This window comes from Macrosteles quadrilineatus, unplaced genomic scaffold (genome assembly GCF_028750875.1).
Source record: "Macrosteles quadrilineatus isolate MER2022 unplaced genomic scaffold, UCM_ALF_1.0 Scaffold_3__2_contigs__length_128488019, whole genome shotgun sequence".
In the NCBI taxonomy this organism is placed as follows: domain Eukaryota; kingdom Metazoa; phylum Arthropoda; class Insecta; order Hemiptera; family Cicadellidae; genus Macrosteles; species Macrosteles quadrilineatus.
The window spans coordinates 27,142,237-27,163,567 of NW_026542596.1; the positions used below are offsets into that span (position 1 = coordinate 27,142,237).

General features: G+C 34.1%; 2 protein-coding genes across 2 annotated transcripts in view; one reads left to right on the plus strand and one right to left on the minus strand.

The window, feature by feature from the left end:
* The window catches only part of LOC128990325 (replication factor C subunit 1), a 28,168-nt gene extending 15,529 nt beyond the window's left edge, over positions 1–12,639 (minus strand). The window contains exons 1-6 of the mRNA XM_054412656.1: positions 12,308–12,639; positions 7,463–7,634; positions 6,097–6,230; positions 4,353–4,532; positions 2,442–3,123; positions 1,457–1,525 (exon numbers count right to left, since the gene is read on the minus strand). Coding sequence (XP_054268631.1) covers positions 1,457–1,525; positions 2,442–3,123; positions 4,353–4,532; positions 6,097–6,230; positions 7,463–7,634; positions 12,308–12,316 — 1,246 coding nt within the window. The 5' untranslated portion in view covers positions 12,317–12,639. The remainder of the gene's footprint in view (positions 1–1,456; positions 1,526–2,441; positions 3,124–4,352; positions 4,533–6,096; positions 6,231–7,462; positions 7,635–12,307) is intronic.
* Positions 12,640–14,077: 1,438 nt separating this feature from the next.
* The window catches only part of LOC128988840 (protein brunelleschi), a 37,517-nt gene continuing 30,263 nt past the window's right edge, over positions 14,078–21,331 (plus strand). The window contains exons 1-3 of the mRNA XM_054410531.1: positions 14,078–14,316; positions 15,373–15,505; positions 17,330–17,521. Coding sequence (XP_054266506.1) covers positions 15,385–15,505; positions 17,330–17,521 — 313 coding nt within the window. The 5' untranslated portion in view covers positions 14,078–14,316; positions 15,373–15,384. The remainder of the gene's footprint in view (positions 14,317–15,372; positions 15,506–17,329; positions 17,522–21,331) is intronic.

Below are 21,331 nucleotides of genomic sequence, written 5' to 3' on the forward strand. Positions count from 1 at the left end.
TATATGTTTAAGGATTGTTTCTGAAGCTTAGTCACGGACGGGTGTAAGGTACTAAATTTTAAGGGGGATCAAAACAAACACCACAACTTACCAGTTTTCAGCCACAACAGGCTACTCTTAGGTCAAGATGTTGGCCATAGTTTGCGGCTATGGGCCAAAGAACATAGGCCTAGTTTTATTCATAGTGAAGTATAAACACACAATCACACGACATTGTTATTGATAATAGCACTCCAAATCATCAAGTAAAGTCAAACCAAAAGATTTTACCAATAGTTAACGCCGACAACTGGTCTTAGTTCACAGAAGACAGAAGAAAACTAGACTGGCTCAACAAGTGAAATTTTGATCAGCTGTTGTCTAGTAGTACCTAAGTTTGTCGCTAGAGCGTGTAGGCCTCAACCGGACTGGAATAAGGGATTTTAATTCCAAGACGGAACATTCTTTCGTCGAATACTGAAAAGTTAACTACGTCTTACGCTTTTGAGTACTAACGATACGTCTACGATCTACTTGCCGGTCATCGGAAGCTTAGCTATATTAGTTAATCTTACTTTCACGTTTTACGATCATTTTTCCCTTAATCCACGTATTTTTGTTCCAAAATTCAATTTTAAATATTTAAATTTTACAACATAGATTTCAGGCTTGTTCTAGACCCACCAGTTCCCAACTACCGTGACTAGCGGTGGCTATCGTTCAGTTTGATTTTAATCAATTAGGTACAAAATTACTATTACCCCGTTCGCTTAACCAATAATTATTGCGCTTATTTATTTTAGTTAATTCGTCTTTTTAATACCCCGAGGTTTATCGTCTGAGTTCTGAACCCCGTTATTTGCGGGTGATAGAATCAAGCCTTGGGAGTGTTCAGATTTAAACAATTAATTACGAATAATAGTATTAAATTTATTTTATCCGTATCACGCTTAATTCTTCATAGAGATATATTAATTAGGCTCCGTATGCTCTGTAGGAATTTTTTATATTATATTCTGATTAGTAAATTACCATTTGTACATTCCTTACCAACGTCTTTCCCCAAATAACTTAGGAGTTTAATACGAGTAGTTGTAACGCATTGGATAAGATAGAATACTCGTCTGCCCTACAGAGTATGTCTAAAAGTTAAGCAACGTTTTCCTAAAACACTTAAACGAAGGTGGGTGTTTTACAGCTCCAACTGAGCGTCTGCAGGGGTTCCTGAGCGCTTCTAGAACTCTGAGCCTTCAATTAAATTTCATAAATTGATTAGTCAAAAACATGAACTGCGTATTGACCCCTGGTTTTTTCTCGGCTCCTTCTGAGCACTCTGGGGAAGAAATTTGAGTGTGGCTGGTTCTAGGGGTAGGCCTAGCCCAAATGAAGTAATAGGCCTATATTCTTAAATAAATAATTTAAATCAATATGATAGTGATAAGTACAGTCATGCAGGTAAAAGAAAAAAAAACATTACCAACACCAGGTGGTCCGGAGAGCAAGGCAGCTTTGAAGAACGCTCCATCATCATTCTTGGCCCATGGACCTGGTAACAACAACAATTGACAATGAGTTAATGAGGTTTTGCAAAGTATCTCTCATTTGAATATTAACTATGCAGTGGGGATGGAGGGATCTCTAAATTTTGGGAAATTTTAAATCTCGTTCTACGGGACAAGATTATATTTTGGTAGAGATTTTTTTGAGACAAGATTTTTAAAAAAAATTTAAAAATTAAAAATTTTTAAAAAACTTTGCGAAGGTGTTTTTATTCAAGTATTAGTTCTTTACATGGAAATATTGCTTCAACTGTTTTATAATTTTTTTTTGACATAGCAAATGATGAGAAGTTTTGTTAGTGTAAGCAGAGTGAGACATGTTTTACTACTACATGTTGGAGAATCGATAGTACTATAGTTCGGCCGCTTAGAAAACGACCTGCACGCTAATGCTAAACCAATGCTGGAGGAGGTCGCTTTCTAAGCGGCCGAACTATACCAATAATTCTGAAATGGCAAACGGTGAGAGTAGAATCTCAGCATGGTTTAGTTATCTCATTTAAAGTTTTAACTATTTTAAACATACAGTAGACTCTCTCTTATCCGGACTACTCGGGACCAAGGCCAGTCCGGATAACGGTTTTTCCGGTTAAACCGACGTCTCCAAAAACTCGTTATGTAATCCAAATATTTGACTTCAATTTAGGAGAGCATTGTATTTAGACACGTAATCACTGGTCTCAAATCTTTCCCACGAGAACAGTCGTTTCAGTACAGCCCCTGTCCTACCTATCTAGTCCAGTTAAACCGATGTGCTGATAAAAATTGTCCGGTGAGATGAAAAAGAGATGTAATTTCCGCCGAGTGTAGTCCGGTTAAAAGGTGTCCGGATAAGAGGGAGTCTACTGTACTAAATACTACATCATACTACATTCTTTGGGCTGGTCAATACTTAATACTTACTTGGCTTGACGAGTTTCTTGGTTCCTGATTGGTTCTTTTCCCAGTTGTTCAACCAATGGATCAATTTATTGACACAACTTTTCTCCCCATGTTGACCTATTATCTGTTTTGTCGCAGTAGGTTTGTATCTTTCGACCCACAAATTACTTGGACCTGATGATAAAGTTGACGTTGCTTCAACCTTAACACTCGAACCTATGCTTTCGTTATCCGTTCTATCAACTGTCTCTTTTCTAGAAATATTTTTCTGTTCAATTTTCTCACCTAATTTTACATAATCATTCGTCTTAGGTGATAATTTATTCTGTGATATACTTGGTATTTCAGATTGTGTCGTGTCTTGTTTGGCATTTGAGTTCTTTAAGTTCAATAGGCCTATTTTAGTTGACTTTTCATCTTTTGCTGTTTCGCTTCCGATTTTGGTAATGGACAGTTTTTTGTATGGCGATTTATCTGGTGTCTTTTCTTTACGTGGTGACTTTCTAGTAGGACTCTTTGTAGGTGATGAATATTTGGACATCAAATTCTTTATCGGAGATTCTTTTTTATGGTCATCTTGCTTAGTAGCTTTAACACATTCATTATTATCATCTGGTGTAGGCCTAATTTTTTTCTCAGGTGATAGATAATGGTCTATGGCTGCTTTTCTTTTACGAGGAGATTTTATGATGCCATTTTGTGTCTGTTAGGAAAATAAAAAGTGTTAACGATATTTAGTGATTAGTATGATGCTAAGACATTGGATGGTGGAAGTAATGATTTTTTTTTATTGATCAGTTAGTTATCTTACTTATATTATAAATGTGATTATAAGTGTGTGTGTTTGAAGTTCAATCACGCACTAACTACTGGTCGGATTGGGCTGAAATATGGTATGGTAATAGCTCACATTCCCGATTAACAACATATAGACACATTCTTAACTTTGTCAGCTGTTTCAACTACACAAGTTGGTTCTATCATTAAATAGCATAAAAAAAGTATACAGTTTACAAACAGCGTGCAGGGCTATTTTTTTTCATTTATGACAACAGCTAATTTGAAAAAAAAGCTGTGATATACAATGAGAACTTTATTTTTTCTATTGTTTACGTGCAGTGGTAGAACATTATGGCTATGGTAGAAACGCAAAGCCAAGTATAACTGCAATAAGCATTTTATACTTATACGCCAAACCCATACAAAGGATGGGTACTCTGCTAGTAAAAACATAAAACTAAACAAAATCCTCTCTCAGTTATAATTATTGACTTAAAATACATTTTATAACAGGCCAGCTTAGGCAATAGCTTAAAAAATTCTCTGAAGTAGAAAAAATTAATGATATAGGCCTAAGTACTTAATCAGATATTAGTTTTTTTAGTAAGTTTGAACTATTATGTTCTTTATGTGTTGTACAAGTGCAGTGTTGTAAATTAGTGGAAGTGAACTTTGCCAACCTGACAGACGGTCAGACGACCATGGTCTTTTGTCCGTATGGATACAAATTGTAAGATTGTAAACTAACTTGTAAAATAAAGCACTGTTCTTATCTTACCTTACATTTTATAAAAACTTTGAATGGCCAAAATCTTGCCTTAAAAAATTCAGCATTTCAGCAATGATTGACAATAAATTAGTGTCTATTGCTGAGATAACAAATAGAATAGACACGTCCATAAATTAAAAAGTTAGTGAACTCCCCTTGGTTTTAACACCATCGTAATTTGCACATGAATGTCAAGAGTTTTTGAATTTGAAGACAAGATTTTTTTAATGAATAAAAGACAATCAGAAAATTTGACAAGTGAATTGAACTAAAACATTCAAAATCTTAATTCTTTGGTCCTAAGTAATTCATGCCAATAGCCTCAAACAAGATGAATCAAAACTACCATCACTACAAAATAAACTTACACTTCTACTGCTTACCTCCACTACATCCCTTTTCTTTGGAGACTCGTTAAATGTGTTTACATGTTGTTGTTTTGCATCAACTTTCTTATCTCCTTCTTTACAAATTTCTTCACTCCAGATATCATCCAACTTGGCTAACTCTGCTTCAAAGTCTTCATCAATGTGGAATTCTTGAGGCTCTTTAGTAATAACCCTCTAAAAATATGAAAGTATCAAATAACACTAGTTCAAATACTTTAGTAGGTCTTATATATTTAATCTCTAAATACAATTAAGTAACCTGCTATCAAAGAAAATTAATGGTTTTCAAGCTATAATTGACAGCATGGATAGCTTTACTCCCAATTATCTTGAAGAAGAGTAGGTGTAGGCCATAGAATAACATAAGAAACACTGAACACACAATATTTCGTCTCCTCGGGGACTTTGGGGATGCTGGATAAAATCGATGTCATTTGGACAGGCAAAAAAGTATATATCTCATACGTACAGACCAGCTGTAGCAAATTTGTATTAAATAATGTCAAAGTTGAATTAGCCACTCATAAAGGGTGCTGCAGCCAAAAATTATATTTTTCCTTAGTTTATTTTAATGGTATTATACAAAGTGACATAAAAATATGCTTTAACTAGTTTACAATAATAGGCTAGTAGTCTTTTCAAGTTGGTTTGGTTAAGTCAGCGTATTCAACCAAAATCAGCAAATTAAATCAGTGCTGTTGGTCGCTTTTGGAATTCAATCAATTACTTATAATTTTGTGTTAAAACTAGCAACAAATTGAAAAACATATTTTCTTTCATTTAAATATTTTTTACATGGGAACAACATGTAGTTCTAGCCACATTGTCAAAAATATCTTCTATTAACCCTAGAGCTGGCAATAGTGTAACGCTGTACTGGCATGGGGATATTATTGATTATGTAATATCATTTTTAAACCATCATAAAAATTAGAAATAGCAACATAACTATGTATTGTTATATATCATTTTGTTCAGAATAAGACAAAGAACAATAATATAGGTGATTTACATGGTTACCACAAAAAAAAAATTTTGTAGTTTTTCCAAATTGTGGGTAGGCCTATTATTAATTTTTTTATAAAATGTTTTTATATTCCGTCGTATAGCTAAGTGCATGTAAGACTTAGCATCATAAGGTAAATAGTAAAGTTGTGGTAAATTTTGTGCTGATTCCAAAAATATATAGTTTATTTAGCTTATTTTGTGTATTTTGTTTGATAGCCCTATTACTATGTCGATCGTACCCCCGCGCTAGTACCAAATAATCATCCAACCCAGGTCATATTCAAAACCGTACACCTTATATAATATATAATTCCAGGGTACTCTGGTTTGTATTATTTTACTTATTTATTACAACAGTAGCCCAAAAAAGTTAACAAAACTAAAAAAAAAAAAAAAAAAAAATTACTTATAGGCCTACCGTAACACCGGCATTGGCGCCGTCGCCATTTCAGCCGCGGCCGTTCGCGCCGTATATCCGGCGTTTGCCAGCGCTAGGGTTAAACTTATAGATCAGTTCAATTAAAGTAGCAAGTGGAATGCATAAGAACCCTGTACCCGTCATTGTTGCTTGGTACAGACATCAAAACAATTAATCTCTGTAGGATTCATTAAAATAGTTCAGTGGTGTAATTCTCAGTGTTGTTGGGAGCCTTTCCTTCATCTCTCCCACACATCATGAAATACTGATACAATCTTTACATTTATATACCGTACAATCTACAAGTTTTACCTTGATTATTTTTCTTGAATTATCTCTTTTTACCGGAGCACTACCAAAAAGATCCTTGAAATCATGTTGACACTCAAAATACTTAGATTTAGTGGCAGGAACTTCTTGTTTCTTCTGATTATTTTGTTTCTTATCTGCAACAATAAATTTTACGTATGATTTAGTTTCTAAATACGTTCAATAAGTAAGATTAATTATCAGGTGGGTAATATAAAACTGCTATGAATAAATGAAAACCCCAAGATCAGTTACATTTGCAGAAACCTTGTAAATCAGTCAAATAATAGTAAAATTAACTTAAATTAGGCCTAGTAATAAAAATTAGTACCATAGTGTATTATACACAGATTCGACAATACCACTTTATGCTATGCGCTCCAGCCTTTAATCCAAAGCTTCATTCAAAGTTGAAATATAAGTAGGTTGAAGTTTTCTACACATTGATATTGTACTACAAAGATAAATAATTGTGAAACTTTATACCTACAAACCAAAATCATTTTTAAAATAAAAATAGTTGACAAATGAAACTAACGACAGGTTTAATCACTCATTCAATCAATTCATAGACAGCAATGTACAATTTATAATATAAATTCATTCTTTAAGCCGAATATCGATGCAAAGTGACTGTAAAATGAAATAAATTATCTGTATAGCTTGGTTACTAACTAAAATTATATGTTCCTTTAACCAGAATCATTTACTGCCACAAAAAACCTAATGATCAAGGGGACCTGGTTCTGGTTTTGAACCATCAAACTAAAACTTATGAAGCGGAACAGCATTTAGGCATATGTTGTGCATATGTTTAGGCATATGTTTAGCTATACATGAGAATAGCTTTAGGGTGACAATACATTTTTCCTACAGTTACCTAACAATGTACATGTTCTCTCACTGATTTGAGAAAGCAAAGTGGCCAATTCGCTCATCAGTGAGACAATGTTAACATTGTCTCACTCTAATTAAACTTTGCCTCACTCCAGATTTGCATCGTGAAGGCACGAAATAGTGAGCGCGTAACATGCAGTCAACGTCGTATGCGCGCGAAATACGTTGGCAGCACTGGCTGTAAATCAGCTGGTCAGCTGTTGTACTGTTGTATTTGTCACTTCGCATTAAATGTTATGTTAAAGTTCACTTCTGTGTAAAAAATAGGTTATGTTTCTTCACAAATTTATTTGTTTTATGGTAACTGTAGGAAAAGTATAATGTGCAACTCGAGTTCAAAGTACAATTGCCTCACTCGAGAAACCATTCCTCACTCGCCTACGACTCGTGAGTAAGGATTTCTCTCGAGTGAGTCAATTGCTCACTTTTCTCACTAGTTGCACAAATAACTATTTCCTGCTAAAAATCTTACCTTCAACTAGTGGTTTGCTGCGTTTATTCTTGACTGGACTTTTTTCATCTTCATCTGAATCAATTATGATGGGCCGCTTCTTTTGTCCAGTCTTGTGATTGGACTTTATTGATTGGTCATTATTTTTAAGACTAGTTTTTGAGTTCTTCACCGTAAAAAATGAGCGTATATCCTAAAAAAATAATTTAAAGTTTTTATTATTGCTAGGTAAGGTACGTACTGAAGATTTATCAAGTTCGGCCCAATTATCTTAAACATTTTATGAGTCATTCAATTAAGTTTGATAGATAAAAGAATGAGCATTAAGTTATTTCTATAGATAGCTTACGGTACTCAGTTTTTTCTTAGATCAACTTTGATTATTCATAAATGGAGCAAAGCAATATCCGTTAACAATTCTTCATTTAAGTATTATCTCTGAAAGTTTACTAAGGATCGTAAATCAGAGAGAAAAAAGACAAAAGAGACCTTCCATTCCATTTAGCATATTTATTTCCATGACATATAACATTTAGTTCCATTCCATCTTCCTCCTCATTTAGCAGTCATGAGAAGACTAAACTGCTTTGCACAAATTGACAAGAGCACAGACTCAAATCCTCCATTAACAAGTGGCTGGGGGGACATATTCTACTCTTAGAACCAGGGCTGCTCTTAAAGGACAAAAGTTGATTTTAAGTTATATTTACTGGTTGTATTCCTGTAAGTTACCCGGTAATCGATTTTTCCTTTTTTTCTGGCAGTGGACGAAATGGGGTAGCGGATTTTTATCCCCCTGGAATTTTACCCCCTTGGCAAACGTGACGTCACAAACAAGGGCGTAAAATTCCGGCCGAAAACTTTTGAGTTTCGCGACATCAGTTCGATGGATTAGACGCGGAATTAAACGTATATTTTCAAGGTTGTGAATATAATCAGAACACATCAAATTATAAAAACCTAGAGTGTACGGGCCGGATTTTTACCCCCGGAATTTTACCCTCTGGCCAGATATATAGCTAATAGTTCAATAGGCGAAGAAAATCGTAAATTAGCTATTGCATGCGCCCCACTTTTTTGTATTTATTCTAAGTATTTAAGTATTTATTCTCTCCACATATTTATAAATTATTTTATACTTTTTAGTGTGTTTGAAAACGTGGTATTTTTTACTGTACGTACATAAGTTAGGTTACCTACATTAGAGCTGTATAAATTGTGTTCTACCATACAAAAGTATATACTATTAAATATTTTATTTTTCAGGACATTACAAGGAGGAAATTCAAACCAATATATCCCAAAAAAATTTTGTAAAACTATAATACTTGTAAGAACAAAATAAAAGAAAATGGGCCTGTAAAATTTGTCCAAACTAACATAGACTTGGGCAAAATACGTAAGGTTTTTTAATTGGAAATGCAAGATAGGTATATAGATTGATACAATACTTTTAGAAAATGGTTCTTTACATGAAAAAGTAATATTTATTATTAGGCCTCATTTGTATGTAAAATATGCATGAATATTACGTCACACCGCGCGAAACACGCAGTTGCATCATTCTACATTTTTATTCTCGGCTTTCGAAATCATTTAACAGTAACCAAACAAACAATACCGGTATATCAAAATAAATGTTGGAATCTCCTATGTGTAAAATGATATAGCCTAAAGCAATATCTAACTTAATACAGTGATGTTTTCTGTTGAAACGTTAGCAGTTTAAAAAAATGGATGCTCAAATGACTAGTCAATAGTCGGTTGCCGGATGCATGGTTAAACTACGCTGGGTTAGCGTCGTCTGTTGAACATCGATAGTAGGTGTTTTCGAAACATCGATGTTTTTCTATGTTCAATGTTTTTTACATCGATGGTAGGTTACCAATGTTTTTGTTACATCAATATTTTTGTCAAACATCAATGTTTTTGGCTAAGTATTGAGATACCAATGTTTTCCATTATTGGAAAGTATAAAAGCAGGCGAAAAACTGAAATAACATCGAAAACCATCAATGTTTTAGTCCCAAAAACATTGATGTTTTCGCAACGATGATCGGTACCTACATCGATGGTTGACGTCGATGTTACCATCGATGCTCATGCCTAAGTCTGTTGACATAACTGATCAGTTAGGCATCCGTAAATGTTGCGTATCCGTGTATGTGTCGTGTGTAAATTTATATTTTCATTTGTTAAATATAACGCTCTTCATGTTAAGAAAGAAGAAGTCTTTGTACTGCCTGATGATTGGCCTTGTACTGTACCTGTGGCCTAGGAGTCGAAACACTTAGCCTAGTTGAGACTGCAATTTGATGGACTGCTAAATAGCAGGTAGGCCTATTTAAACCTTTTAGCAAATTTCCCATAACTTATAGGGAATAAGCTATTACCGTAGTACTCATAGTAAGACCTGGACCCGGGACCGATTTAATTTTCGTTTTGAGGACGCTAGAGAACAAAAACCATCTGTTCTAATTCATATATACAAGTGTCTGTTAGCATGATAACTCAAGCAGAAACTATCCGAATTTGATGAAACTTGGTACAAACGTGTAAACCTACATTTAGGTACTCAAAAGAGTTTGCAAACCAGCATGATTGGACTATGGAAACGGTGGTGTATGGGGGGTTTTATGGGGTAAATATTGGTTTTCCCATTTTTGACACTAAAAACATACAATTTTGCAATTTCTTTCCAAACCATCTTGTAGAGCTAAAAAAAACAAATAATTTATTATCTTTAAGCGTTGTTATGCACCTAATAGTTACGGAGAAAATTACAAAAATTGTAAATTTAAAATTTCCATCTTATTCTTGTGGAGAATAAGTTTTAAAAATAAACTGTTGTAGTTTTCTTATTTATGAACAAATTTTTACCGAATTTGGAAAAACATTTATTTCATACTAAACTAAGCATTAAAAAAAAAAAAAAACACTTTTTTACCCTCCACTGTTTCAGCAAACCTAGGTACTCTACTCTTTAAACTAATGCTACCTATTTAAATAGGGAATAAATGTGATATTTTTAAGGATATATTTTTTAGTGTAAATCCAATGAGGCAAATGGAAATTTGCTTAGTCTGCATGTTTGCGGGGGTATTTTGATATTATTTGGCAATCCGGAGGCTAACAGCTACAATGAAGTAAACATAAGTTTTTACTAAGTTTAGAGACGGTAAATTTCCTAAAAATGGCATTTAGCCATTAGGTTTGTCATTCATAAACTGAATAAGCTATCTCAACCAAATATAGGCTAGTCCAGGCCCCAACAGACAATATAGGCCTACTGTAGAACAAATTCATTTATATGTATAAGAGGCTGCACTTTACTTTACGTCCTATACTCATTCGAATAAACATATCGATCGATATATCGATATTTTTCATTCGAACGAGTGTAGAACGTTAAGTAAAGTGCAGCCATTATAAGCAAATATGGTACAGTTGTTATGTAAGTTTAAGTTACAGTTTCTTAACTAGGCTACGCCAACCAGTTGTTACAGCTATTAGTAGACCTATTGACATTCGGGCCAGTGATGTAATTTGTTTATGTTTACTAATCCATACCGTTTCTGTTCAATATTCGTGCTACAATATCAAAATATTCAAATATGGTACGCGAGGACAGCATAAAATTTGCATCTAGCTTTTCACATCTTACTAAAAATAACGAATAACGTAAACAAAACACTCTCTGTCTGCTAGACTCGGTTTGGCACTGGTAGTGAACAGAACATGGATAACTTCGGACTGGCCAGCAGACGCAATTTGAAGGAATGGGAGCAATGAAACAGATGATTAACTAAGGACATTACTGGGCAAAGTAAAACTAAGTAATGAAATACAATTTAATTGAGAGTACAAGAGTTACATTTTTCAGTCATCGCATAACAATATTTGCGAACACAAACATTTAATTTATTCCAAAAGTTCCGTTATACAATGTATTTAATAGAGAGTAAAAAAGAGATTTCTCACTTTTTGCAGAAATCCCCCGGAGCTAAAGTTTGAACGTCAAAATCAGGTAATCTCCGGGGAAATCCGGGGATGGCAACCCTAGGTTTACTAATCGAATCGATAGTATAAATCGATATTAGCATAGCCCAGTTAAGAAACTGTACCCAGGCCCTACCCCAGTTGTTGAACTTTAACTTGAATTTTTTCAAGAATTAGTATCATGAATTAACAGCTACCCTAGGCCTAGGCTAGCTGAACGCTAAGGCCCCGGCCACACGATGCGGTTTAACCGCGCGAAGTTAAGGGCTTCGACAACACATTGAATCAAATGAGAGTGGCCACACGAGGCGAAGTTTAGCCGCATGTGCGGTCGAGCCACAACATGTCGTCCCCCGACCGCGCGAAGTTAAGCCACGTTGGAGGGGATGACACACGTAGTCTTATGAGAGTGGCCACACGATACGGTTCGACCGCGCGGCAGCCGCGCTTATTGGAGATATTCTTTGGACATTTCCAGTGGTTTTTGAGTTTGTTTTATGTATTTTTTACCGGTTGTGTGGTGTTCAAACAATGTTTGATACATATGAACTCCGAACTATGGTTTCGCATGTGCTCGTAAAAGGTTTGGAACACAAAAAATTGTTTTTCCGTTATGAAGGGATGGACCTAATGATTTATGTTAACGTTCCAGTTCACCACACGCTTTTAATGCACAAACTAACATAGGCCTAAGTGTTTCGCCCATGACTAAAAAGAGTGAACTGAACTAACTTATGTTTTAATAGAGTACTGATACTGGGAAAACCCAACAGGAAGCGGTTCATCCGCCCCGTGTGGCCGGGGCCTTACAGAGTTGTGTCAAATAGGCCTACTGTCTGCCTGTAAAAATATAATCAGCATACTTACTTTTGACATTTTGGGTAAGTTATTTTTCGAAATAAGAAACAAATTAGGCTAAGATAATTATAATATCCATGTCATGTGGACTTTAAATTGTAAATTCCTGCAAATGTAACAACTGCTATCACACTCAATACTACTCCTTCTTCAACACTCAACACTCATTGATTTCTTCTATCGTCATTCGTCATTAGGCTACAATTTAAGTGAAATAGCCTAATCTGGTAAAATACTGTCAAAGAACGAAGATTGTTAATGCTAATGAAAATGTGAAATTGATGTATTGACGACAACCAACAACAAAACAAATTGGGGAAGGGAAGTGAACTAGTGAAGTAGTAAAGGTTGTTAGGTTATGTTGTTAATCACACTACAAAACACTTCACACTTCACAAGGTCAGGTGGTGAAATTTGGCGCCTTGTATCAGAAAAAAATGTTCTCTCACATCACAGATTGTAGAAGAAAAGGGAAGAGCTTTGAATAAAGGGTTTATATAAATAATAATTTGAATAATAATAATAAAATTTGAATAAATAAAAAGATATATTTTTTCAAAAAGTTGATCTTGTTTTTTTAGTGTTTTTAGTGTAAAAAAAAACATTATTTCTATTTTTTTTTACTTGGTTGTGTTCTATGACTTTTTCTATGTTTCCATTGTTTGCAAATCGGTTACCTATTTAAATGATTGCTCAAGAAATGTAGCACAGTGTTAATTCAGTTTTATTTTTAGCCTATATCAAATTGTCCAAGATTTCTCGCTCTTTTCCATTGTAATAATTACACGAACTCAAGTTTCGTCTACAGATGCAATATGCCAAAGAATACCTACGTACAATCTCCAAGAAGTGGTAAAAAAAGGCAGAAACCAACCCATACAATAGATATAAGTTTAAGTTAGGTAACTCCTTAAGAAATAATTTTAAAATTACTGTGATATTAGGATTTTCTACTGATTTGGTAATAGAACATTATATTGCAAAACATGACACGATGCAGAAGAAAATCAATTTTAAAATCAGAAAAATCCATTGCAAATACTGCACTTCATTTTGACAAATTCAATAAATCACAATTTAAATATTAACAGCTGTTGCAATAAAAAGTAGTGTAGAATTATGCATATGGTCGTAATGTAAACAAATCTGAAGAGGCAACTTTAAAGGCTTCTGGGGTAGAGCCCCAAGGGATATCTCTTTTCTCTTTTGATGGCTCATCTAAAGACCAAGACCTTTCTTTAGAGACCCCTACCAGGTTTCTATGCCCAGCCGTTCTCTCAAATTAGCTGTGATAAAAACCCCGTTTTCCTCCATAAGAATAACATGGGATGGGAATTTAAAGGCCACGGGGGCAGAGCCCCAAGGGAATTCACCATGTTTCTCTTTTGATGGCTCATCTACAGACCAAGACCTTTCTTTAGACACCTCTACCGAGTTTCTACGCCCAGCCGTTCTATCAAAATAGCTGTGACAAAGAAAAACAGTTTCAAATTAATATATAGATAAACAGATTGTATTATAAATTCTGATAAAACGAAAAAAACTAAAAATAATAGTTAAAGAACAACGAAACTAAGGTCATATATGGTTAATTATTAAATATAAAGTTAACTTTATATAGTGTAGTGACTCACTACACTAGCACGGCCGCCTCCACTCTCAGTAGTGAAGTGAGTGTCACTGTCAACTGTCAAGTCAACTGTCACTGTCAGTCAACAGTCAACACTACACACAACACTGTCAGGTGTCAACATTGGAATTGGATTTTCCACTACTAGTCCACTTCCACTTACTAGTCATTTCAGTCTCAATCTATTAAACAATTATTTTTAGTTTGGTGCTCAATGTAATTTTGAATTGACGCGAACGGTAAAATTTAGTTTTTGTAATGATAATGGATTTATTTTAAACTTAAACATGACAATTTACACTAGAATCACTCCGACAGCCTAACCCTACTTTTGCTAATTTTTTCACAACTTTTTCCAGGGGATGGGCAGCATTGCATTTAACATTAGGTAAGTTTTGATTAAACTATGAAATGTGTTTTAGAGTAATTTAGAAGCATAGTGGCTCAACATGTAACTTAACCTCAAGCAAATTAAGACGTTACCTTAGGTCTATGGCTGCAATTTTGTATATAGGCTATGATTGGCCTATATCGAAACTTGGTCGGTTATATCCCTCTTAGGTAACTTACCTACAGTAGACTCCCTCTTATCCGGACTCCTCGGGACCGAGGCCAGTCCGGATAATGGATTTTCCGGTTAAACCGACGTCCCCAAAAACTCTTTAAAACGAACTGTTTAAATGCATACTGTAGCCTATACAGTATTTAATATGACTTGAATTTAAGAGAGCACTGTATTTAGACACAGGATCACTGGTCTCAAATCTTTCCCACAAGAACAGTTGTTTCAGTACCGCCCACTTCCTACAGATCTAGTCCGATTAAACCGATGTGCTGATAGTAATTGACTTGTGTGAACCTGGCAATAACTCCAGCCATAAGTAGTGCGCGCGCCCGAAAAATCTATTGCTGGCAGATTTGCGGCAAAATACGGCCGCGTAACATAATACCGATGATGTCACCAGATAGAGGACACTTTAACAGACACGACAGTATCAATATCATGTACCTGGCGGATAAGAAAGAGAGGGTAAAATCAGCAATAAGTAGTGCGCGCACCCTCAAAAATCTATTAATGACCGATTTGCGGCAAAATACGTCCGCGTATCATAATACCGATGATGTCACCAGATAGAGGACACTTTAACGGACACGTCAGTATCAATATCATGTACCTGGGGGGATAAAAATCAAAAGAAAAAGTCTGAAATCAAAATGTTAAATTAAAGCTAATAAAACTAAAAAATAAAATAGCTGGCTCACAACCCAATATATGTTTTACAATAAATTGTTATTACATTTCAGTAATAAGGTGGTTATAAGTTTTATTAGGCTTTGCTTAAGTCCTATAGTAATATAATCTTTGCTTTAAAAACAGTTTTATTTTCACCCTAGAATCAGTAAGTTTACGTAGGAATGTTTTTAACACATAGCTTATTTACAGACCTTTACACCAATGAGATCTTCGGTAAGCGTCATCCTGTCAAGTCCAACCCCGGATAACAACATGTCACACCCCGACTATGAGCAGAATGCTCATGATCATGCAACTCTGCTGATTCTTGTCAAACAAATAGGTAATTTAAAAGATCAAAGGTCAATTTCAAGCATTACTGACGTTAGGCTATTATTTTTTTGGGTTCTCTGAGAATGTTGATGATTTTATATTTGCCATGAGGTTAACATATAGTTTATGAGTAAATCTTTTCTCCATGTAATCTGTGTGGGAGTTTACAAAACAAGGAACAGGCAATCAAGACTATATTTTTAACTTAATACATCATATAAACTTCACCTCTATCTCACCAGTTTTACAAGATATAATAATGTTTTATCTTTGTAAAATAGTTTTGATTCAGAATAGTTTGAAGCTGGTAGGCCAATTATATTTATGCATGTAAACCAAATAATGCATTTTAAATTCAGATGACTAAAAAAACTGGATGATTTTTAAAAGTTACTTTATTAAATATACCCGATATCCCAAAAAGAATGGATCAAAAGTAAACAGGCATAATCACTTAGGTAATTATTAAAGATAAAAAATTAACTTTATATAAATTTTTCCTAGGGATGGTCAAGTCTCGGAATTTCGGGAAATTTTAAATCTCGTTACACGAGACGAGATTTCTTTTGGGCCGAGATTTTTACCGAGACGGGAATAAAAAAAAAAAAAAAAAAAAAAAACGCCTGCAGAAAGTCAATGCAATATACCCGCAATACAGGAGCGTGTTGTAGTTGCGTTTCCTTTGTGAAGGCGTTCTTATTTTATTAATTCTTTAAATGTAAATATTACTTTAATTATTTTAATAATACTACTTTAATAACATTTGAGAAGTTTTGTAAAGTGTAAGCAGTGTGAGGAATGTTTTATTACTAAAAAAAGTCAAAACAAGTAACTATTTTATAAAAATTAATATTGCTTTTATTTTATGATTTATTTTATTTTAGGGTAAGTTGAACTCTATCCTAACTGATATCACTATGTTTCCTAATCGTAGGCATTTTTAATAAGTTAGGCGTGATTAATAAAAAAATGTTATGCTGATGTTTTTTAATAAAAGATTGTAAATATTCTTGCCTATTATCATTATTTTTGTATTTAAACAGTCATCTAACAATGTTACAAAATCAGGTAAAAATTTTGAACGTGCATTTCCCGTTGTGTATGAGAAGGGAAATCCCGTCTCGATCTCGTCTTGAAATTTTATGAGAAATAAAAAATCTTGTCTCATCTCGTCTCGAACTAAAAATCCAATCTCGTCCATCCCTAATTTCCTTAAGTTCCTAAGTTTTTCCTATTATGGTTTCACCGAACGAAATGTTCTCAATTATCCTATACTATAATACGAGCTAAGTTTAAGTCTGTTTGTCTATCTACTAAATTTTGGAATTAGGGACTTATAATAAATAAACAGTCCTAAAAACATGATTGGACTTCACTATTGGATACTAAAGTAGACATCCCAACTATATGGACCAGCTGTCGCCAATTTTTCATTAAAAAATAATGTAGTTGTGTGAGCCAGTCACAGAATGTGCTAGTGTGTAAAATTCTATTTCATACCTTAGTTTTTGTTGCTGACCAAGTTGGCGATTGGTGACAGCCACTACCTCAGGAAAATTTGATAATGCAAATGTGCCAACAACTAAGGAACAACTGATTACTGTTGAAGGGTACTAAAAAATTTAAAGATGCCAGCTCTAAAATCAACCATAGTTGACTTTTTTACAACTCTTGGTAACACATATTTAGCTGTAGATTTGATTCATTCTTTTTGGGACAGGGTGTATTTAAACAAAAATCTCCTAACCTCTGAATAACATAATTTTAATGACATTCTACTTTTGTAATTTTATTTTTTACTGGACTACTGTTAGATCTGTTTTATATTTTGAAGGTGAGGAAACACAACAAAAATCTTACAACAAGATATTTGATAGAATCTCTAAGATAACAAGCTTAAATATAATGGATAGCAATGGTGTGGAACGGACCGTCAAATCCAGATATGTCAAGGACTATTTAGTTGGTAACAATGACTGGGGCGATTTCCAAACTCATCGTCGGCTGTATGGGCTGATAACTGTTGGTAAGTCACACAATTAACTTGCTCTACCAGCAACTATAAAGAATTGTGTTTGATGGAAATGAAACTAAAAAAATATAAAGAAAGGTAGCTAAAAAATAATAGTAGGCCTATTGTATATTTTATCACAAGGGCATAAAGTGACTCTTTTCGACCTGAGCTCGCCGAGGTCGGAAATGAGCGAGGTTTAATAAGATACTCATTGCCCATGTGATGGAACAATATTTTTCATCATATTGCAACATTGCTTAACAAACGAAGCTGGAAAACAAACAAAAAATCTTTTCTAAAGATGACCTCTCAAAACGATCATCCAACTTGTTTTTAATTTTAATAATGCAAATAAGAAGCTGTTTATACAGTGAAACATCTATCTATGGAAAACAAATTCAACTGTCATCCACCTACTTCAAGCAATACTGGTGACTATAACACTAGGTTTGAAATTAACCTACCACGACATAAATTGGAATATTTAAAAAAAAAAAACTTATTATTCAGGTTTAAATTTTTTGCAACACCTGCCGGTTGAAATAAAGAGAGAAGACAATTTGAATAAATTTAAAAGAACACTAAGAGACTTTTTAATTAAATTTCCATTTTATTCCATAGAAGAATAAAAAATACCCCCGCCGCAGCAAACCTGCAGACTAAGCGAATTTCAACTCGTCTGATTACATTTTTACTAAAATATTTCCATAAATAAGACATATTATTCCCTATTTAAATAACATTAGATTTAACGAGTGCTTAGGTTTGCTGCTACGGGGAAGGTATAAAGTGTTTTTTGACCATACGTCAATAGTATAGGATGAAATAAATAAATTTGCCAAATTTTATCAATATATACCCATAAACAAGTAAACTACAACAATTTTCATTTTCTCCATAAGAATAACATGGGAATTTTTAATTACACTATTTTTGAATTTTCTCCGTGACCGTTAGGCATACAACAGCGCTTCAATATACTAAATTATTTCTTTTTTTAAGCCCTACAAAACGGTTTAGAAAGAAATCGCAAATTTTTTTGTTTTTAGGTTCAAAAATGGGAAAAACCCATTTTTACCCCATAAAACCCCCCATAAACCCCCGTTTCCATGGTCCGATTATGCTGGATCGCGAACTCGTTCGAATAAACGTAGGTTTACACGTTTGTACCAAATTTCATCAGAATCGGATCATTTTTGCTCAAGTTATCGCGCTAACGGACATATATATATATATATATATAAATATATATATATATATGAATTTGAACGGATGGTGTTTTTGGCCTCTAGGGACCTCAAAATGAAAAATTAAATCGGTCTCGGGTCCAGGTCTTACCATGAGTACTACGGTAATAGCTTATTCCCTATATGGGAAATTCGCTAAAAATAAAAATTAGTAGTTTGAATTCCATAGCAAAATTAGGGGAACAATTTACATTTTCACCATGATTAGTAATGCTTTTTCTTTTCTTTGTATATTTTTACTTAAGCCCAGAAAATGAATATATGTTTTATTTTTATTTTAATAACTGCTAATGTTATTATGATTGCAATAGTGTTATTTTTTTAATATATTCAATTAGAAATTCTTCACTTATCTTATTAGTATATTTTAAGCAATAAAATATGTATATGTATGTTGTAATATGTAGTTATATGTATTTATAGCCTAGTTGACTCTATTCAATACATGTTATTTTATGTATAAGACCGTTTATCGTGATAATTAGACAGTTTATCGTGATAATTAGACAGTTTATCGTGATAATTAGACCGTATTTATCGTTAATAACAAGGAAAAATAGTGGTTTTGAATTCCACTATAAACTGTAGGTCCCGTAGTTGCCATTGGCTGTATGGTCTATTAATTGACAGCTGTGTCTAAGGAAAAATGTCGGCCTTTGTCACTAACTAGACTACAAGATCGCGCCACTCATCTTACTCTCATCTCCATTCATACTTAGCATAAAATACCTACATTCGTATGGTCGCCATTTCAGATTAAAGTATTAAAGTAAAGTAAAATGCAAACCTTATAACATCCAAAGATTGTTTGTTTAAGACATTTAGGCCTATTAGGTAAATAAAAAGAAAATTTTTAATTTGAGATCTACACCATAAAGAGTGATTTACCTACCTCAATCAGGTTACAATTATGAGGATATCACATAGAAAACTCTAATTATACAGTAGAACCTTGATAGTTGGACTAAGAGGGTGTCGAACTATCAAAATGCCGAATTATCGGGAGTATGTTGGTCATTTTACACAAATGGAGTATTTAAAACACAAGATAAAGCAATCAAATTTGATGAATAGTATTGAACTTGACAAAAATAAACTAACTTTATCAACTTTCATCTCTATTGTACACTCTTTGTCTACTTACTATATAAAATAGTTTGTTATATTCAACTGCTGCACACTTTAGCTGTGCACGAAAACAATAAGAAGGCTCTAGTTTTTTACCTAGGGGAACCCGTCATCGGGCTCTGATGACATGTCATGTCATCACGGCATAGGTATCCAACTATTGAAGTTCTACTGTATTAGGCCTACCGCACACGAGATACTTTTTGTCAGCAGACTGTTGGCCATCTGTCTGGCTGGAGTCGGGTGGACAGTCGAAAAGTCGTCAAGACTGTTTGGTCGTTGACTATGGGTGCGCACACGACACGACTGTATAGTCGTCTTTCGAGTGTCAAAGGGATGTATATGACAGAAACCGCTGTCATATGTGCGTTACTGACAAGATTTCGTGCAAGAAAACTTAAGAGAAAATACTGGGTGCATCCAATTTATAGTCCGAGAACCTTGAAAGGCCAGATTTACCTCTATACTCGGATTTGAGGAAGTATCCGGACAAATTTTTCATGTACTCATGAATGAGTGTTGATTTTTTTTGACCAATTGTTAATACCTCGGCTTCAAATACCTCATCCCATAACTTTTAGGGAATAAGCTGTAACCGTAGGTCTCATGGTGAGACCTGGTCCCGGGACCGATTTACCTTTTAGTTTTGATGTACCCAGAGGCCAAAAACACTATCCGTTTAAATTCACACACACACATATATATATTTGTCCGTTAGCAAGATAACTCGAACAAAATTATCCGATTTTGATGAAATTTGGTACAAACGTGTAAATCTACATGTATTTTATTCGAATGAGTTCGCAAACCAGCATGACTATGGGAAAGGGGGTTTATGGGGGGTTTTATCTGGTAAAAATGGGGGTTTCCCATTTTTTACGATAAAAACAAAAGATTCCGCAATTTCTTTAGAAAACATTTTGCAGAGCTTGAAAAACAAATAATTTAGCATGCTAATTGTTATCATAATGGTTACAGGGAAATTCCAAAATTTTTAAAGTTAAAATTGTCATGTCATTTATATTTAGAACAAGTAAACTGTTTTAGTTTGCTTGTTTGTGGATGTATTTTGATAAAACTTGGCAAATCTATTTATTTTATACTCAGCTATTAATGTTTTACTAAAACACACCCTGAATTATACTGGGATAATTATACGGGGTTCCCTGTAGCAGCAAACCTAGGTACTCGTTTATCCTAATTTTATTGAAATAGATTAAATAAAAAATTAAATCAGGCAAATGGGAATTCACTTAGTCTGTAGGTTTGCTGCAGCGGGGGTATTTTTTTACTATGACCAAATACTCTTTCAAAGTCTTTTTATAAAGAGGGGACCGTGCCTCAACTTCATCGATAAGTTTATTAACTTTCTCGTCCCTCAAAACACATGCACTGGTGGTTGTCGAAGCCATAATAATAACAATAACACACAAATAATAATAGGTAC